General features: G+C 32.3%; 1 protein-coding gene across 2 annotated transcripts in view; it reads left to right on the forward strand.

Moving 5' to 3' along the window:
- Positions 1–2,928, forward strand: part of LOC108751473 (low density lipoprotein receptor adapter protein 1-like) — a 71,450-nt gene extending 68,522 nt beyond the window's left edge. For both annotated transcript variants that reach the window (XM_018491702.1, XM_018491701.1), the window contains exons 5-6: positions 870–1,024; positions 1,773–2,928. In XM_018491702.1, the coding sequence (XP_018347204.1) occupies positions 870–1,024; positions 1,773–1,976 (359 nt within the window). In that variant the 3' untranslated portion in view covers positions 1,977–2,928. The remainder of the gene's footprint in view (positions 1–869; positions 1,025–1,772) is intronic.
- Positions 2,929–4,514: the final 1,586 nt, after the last annotated feature.

Consider the following 4,514-nt stretch of genomic DNA (forward strand, 5'->3'; position numbering starts at 1 on the left):
AATATTAAAATGTATAAAAAATAAAATTATAAATAGAATACTAAATGCCTGAGTTATGAGAAAATCTGCGAGTTATGAATTGTATTAGAATTAAGCTTCCAAAAGAGCTTAACTCTAATTATGCAGTTTTACGTTTATTTAACTTCCGTTTCTCTTTTTATTTTGAAAGACTTTTGTGACAAAAGTAAATAATTTTTATAAAAAGTAGGATCTCTTATTTTTTTATTCTATGCTTTTCATTAGTACTGCCGATTTCTTATTTCTTCTGAAATATTAAAGTTCGTACCAAAAGGATAGATTTGTTAGATTAAATTTTTTTATCGGATATTTTTATAATTGATCGAGTCGATTCTCGATTTATATCGCGAAACCGTTTTATTGATTTTTAAATCGTCTGTTTTAAGGATTTCATTTTATGGAGATTGTGCATGGAAATGTTTTGCTTCTGCATATTGTATCAAATATTTGGATGCAGAGCTTTACTAAAAACTCACGTGCATTTCATTTTGGAAATAAATATTTTTCTTTTATCATCTGGTAAAATTAAATTTATATTTTCAATCCTCTATCACGATATTCCATGAAAAACAGATTTTAGTATTCAACACGTAGACTAGTATTCAATACGAGGCTTCGGGATTGTCATATAGAATTTTTACGCACTAAAATTTCTGCAAATAATCGCAAGGTTGCAAATGGACAATAACTAATTTATTTAACATATCGCAATGCTTTACGAGTCTTTGTGATAAAAAGTATTTTTACATTTTTGCAAATCTATTTTTCTGTTGAAAATTTTCCTTAATTGACAGATACATTTTTCATCACTTTTTCGTTTAGTGTCATCCATTCTGAATTTTTAATTACAGATAACAATGAAAAGAAGAGCAGCAGTGAGACAAAAACTACTACTGGCAAGATTAATGAACAAAATAAGCAAAACGGTCAACAGCGGCGCAACGACAGTCAGAAAAATCTTTTAATTGATTTGTCAAACGATCCCAAACCAGCGGGAAATTCATGGGTGAGTGATGAAACGCTGAGAGTTTCTCTTTGACGCGTCGTCGTCGTCGTCGTCGTCGTCGTCGTCGTCGTCGTCGTCGATCAGCAAAAACCGACCGATCAGCAAAGCTATACTATAATCCCACGGCGTTTGATCCCTTTCCAGTTTGCTACATCTCATCGATAGGTACTCCACGTCGCGTTGCTATGTATATACGTCATTGATCGCGTCATAGGACGTAAGAAGCTGTTCCTTTGTAGAAGGAGAATATTTGAAGCAAAATTAAAATATCTAAAATAGCAGAGTAATTTTGTTTATTCTTTAAAAAAAAAAACTTTAAACATGCATGCGTTTGTATATTTGCCTGGAGACCCGCCAAAAGAAATTTTGTCCACTATTCTTCAACTCAGTAAGCATGGAGGATGTTAGCGTGTATATTTATATATTTTATTAATTATAATTAATTAAAATACTTAGAATATTTATAATTTTGTTTACAATACTTTTGTTCCTTAAAAATATCAACACACATATATTTATTTATTAGCATTCATATATTTCGTTTTTTCTAAAGAATTCTAAAAAAATTCAAAATTCTAGGAATTAATAATTTTATACTTGAAAAACAATTTAAAAAGAAATTAATGAATTAACCGAAATAATCAAATTTAGTTTTAATTTATTGTATTACCTATAATATATATCAATAGGTGTAGAGGAAAAGAGATAAAAATTCGTCGAATAGCGTGAAACGTTTGCTTTTTTTCAGGTATGCTTCGAGGAGGATTCGGATGTGAAAAAAAATCAGAAGAAAAGCGCAGCGAGTAACAACAGTATTCCTATGACAACGCTTAGGCATCACACGACGGCATCGACGACCCCAGCCCACCACGTGGTGCCCCGACCGAGCGCCGGTTTCAAAGTGCAAAACGCCTGGGGCGAGTCCAGATCGGTCGATTTGATGTGCTCGTAGCAGGCAAAATAGCCGGCGGCCGACAGCTTCAGGGATGTGCCGTTGATCACAGGCCTCTGGAAACATCTCTCGGACAACGGCCAATCCAAAAAGACCAACGGCAATCAATAAAATCCTCGCCGAATTATCTCGGCAACTTCCGATCGCGAGTTTAAAATTCGGAAAGGTGACGATCTTCGCCGATTATTCATATTTTTATTGAACGCTGAAGAGAGACAGCGGGGATACCAACGCAACGGTGTCTATTTTTGTGTGATCTTAATGAGACTTATTAATAAGTCCGACGAGGTTTCTTGTATTGGTTAGAGGGGCGTGGGAAAGATTGCGGGTGATTTCTATCAACATACGATAGTGGTTTCTTTTTAAAGAGGAAATCAACCGGCAGCAGAGAGATCACGGTAATCGGGGTGGGATCAATTTCTAATGAATTTTGTATAATGCGTAATAATATACATATACCTGTGCCAATTACTTTACATACATATCGCACAAACATTACTAATCGAGAGTGTGAGTGTTAAGAATTAAGACACTCGCTTTTTATCGTTTTTTTAATGATATTAACTCTGGAAATTATATATAGATTAAAATTAGTGTCGTATAACTCGCGTTTTTATAAAGTTCATGGCTACGGAGGAATAAGATTAATTTTTAATTTTAAAGTTCATCGGAGAATTGTAAGATTTCGGCGGATAAAAAATATGCGAGTGTACACTGAGCCCCGTACTAAAAATATGTCCCGTCCAAATCGGAAAACATCGCTGCCATATTTTAATCCCGTATATGATTCAAATGCTTTACACACGTATATTTACGCGGTGCAGTGCGCGGCTAAATTACTTTAGAGCAATTTTCGAGTGAATTCTGGTCACGTAAAAATACGTATTCCAGAGTTAATATACATTTGTTATTTTTATTAAAACGTGGTTAAAACTATGGTAAAAGAAGAGAAACGAACAAAAAAAAAAATAAAAAACGACAGGTTTCGTAGATCGATTCCCTATTACGGTGCTGGATAGAATGATCTTTTACGTAATTGTTGATGGTCAAGCCCTTGATAGAATAGCTGGACTATTTCTTAATTGAAATTCATTAAGTTCCTTGCAAAAATGACATTTGTCATAAATGAATATCGAAAAAGTCGTGTTATTTTTATGTGTTATTAGATATCATTTGCAAATAGTTCATACGTTACATGGAAATTTTATACTCCTGAAGGGAATTTTTATATATTTCGAAGGTAATTTTTATATTCTCCAAAGGAGAATTTATCAGATGGACTTGTTACGCTGGAGATTTCGTTGATAATATCAGCGGCGAGCGATTGCCATCGAAATATCGCAATATTGCATATTACATATTAAATATTAATGTGTTGATGTATACGTGCGCGTAATAGTTGATAGGGCGTAATAATGCCGTAAATAATCGAGAAGCGTTAACATGATTTAGCGTTAACTATATTGATATTTAATTTATCGATTGTTAAACCATAAATATATTGTACTCTGGTTTTAGATATTGTATCTGTACGTAATTATCATGATAACGTTATTATTGGATAGCATTAAGATTTTTGTTTCTGCGTGATACGATTGTCGATTTGGTTATTCTTGTGAATAAGTAAGTCGCAGAGGGCTGCATTCAATTTCGATGAAGATATAGCAAGTGTAATACATTATATGATAACTTACATGTCCATTAGTCAGTGTTATATTATATTTAAAGAGAAGCGTTTTTAGATTATCGAATCAGATTATATCGATTCTAAGGTAGTTATACTCTGATGGAGAATTTTCATAGGTTTGCAGAATTTATCGCGAGACAATGCATGAAACCGTCGGAATAGTCACTTATTTGTACATTAATGCCTTTTTGATCCAGATTCTCGAGAACATTTTTTTCTTTTTATTATTTTTTAAAGAAATCTGAATTTGTAGATAAATATTCTGCTTATTTTTACATGAAAATTGTTATATGTTATTAATTTAAGAATGTACTATTAAACATTGAATGTATTAAAAAACATTGTACGTACAAACAATTTTTATAACACAAAATATTGAAAATTAGTTTTAATGTGGATATTAAAGACTTTCTAAATGTTTTTTTACAATATCATTGATAATTTCTTTTGAAAAAGTTTAGATGTCTGAATTTTGCAGTGCTAAGACATATTTATGGTCAAAAAAAGAAATTAAAACATGCTAAGCAAAATATTAATATTTAAAACGACCCAAAGACGAACAAATAAGATATTTAAATTAGCAAATCCATTTTTAACCATTTAAAAAATGTTTTTGACTACGTTATTTTGTCATGTATGGATTAATTAATGGTGATGTAAATCACAGACCGGACGTCCAAATATGTCACTTCGATAACGATAAGCTCGAAACAATGGTAATTTTACATAACTGCGCACTAATTGCACGTTGTCATCGCACTTGTGCATCGTATTACTACGGGAATGTTATATACATTTTGCGCTAAATGTTCGTAGTCTGTAAGCAGCACGAATCAAATATATGTATGTAT

This window comes from Trachymyrmex septentrionalis, unplaced genomic scaffold (genome assembly GCF_001594115.1).
Source record: "Trachymyrmex septentrionalis isolate Tsep2-gDNA-1 unplaced genomic scaffold, Tsep1.0 scaffold44, whole genome shotgun sequence".
Taxonomy (NCBI): domain Eukaryota; kingdom Metazoa; phylum Arthropoda; class Insecta; order Hymenoptera; family Formicidae; genus Trachymyrmex; species Trachymyrmex septentrionalis.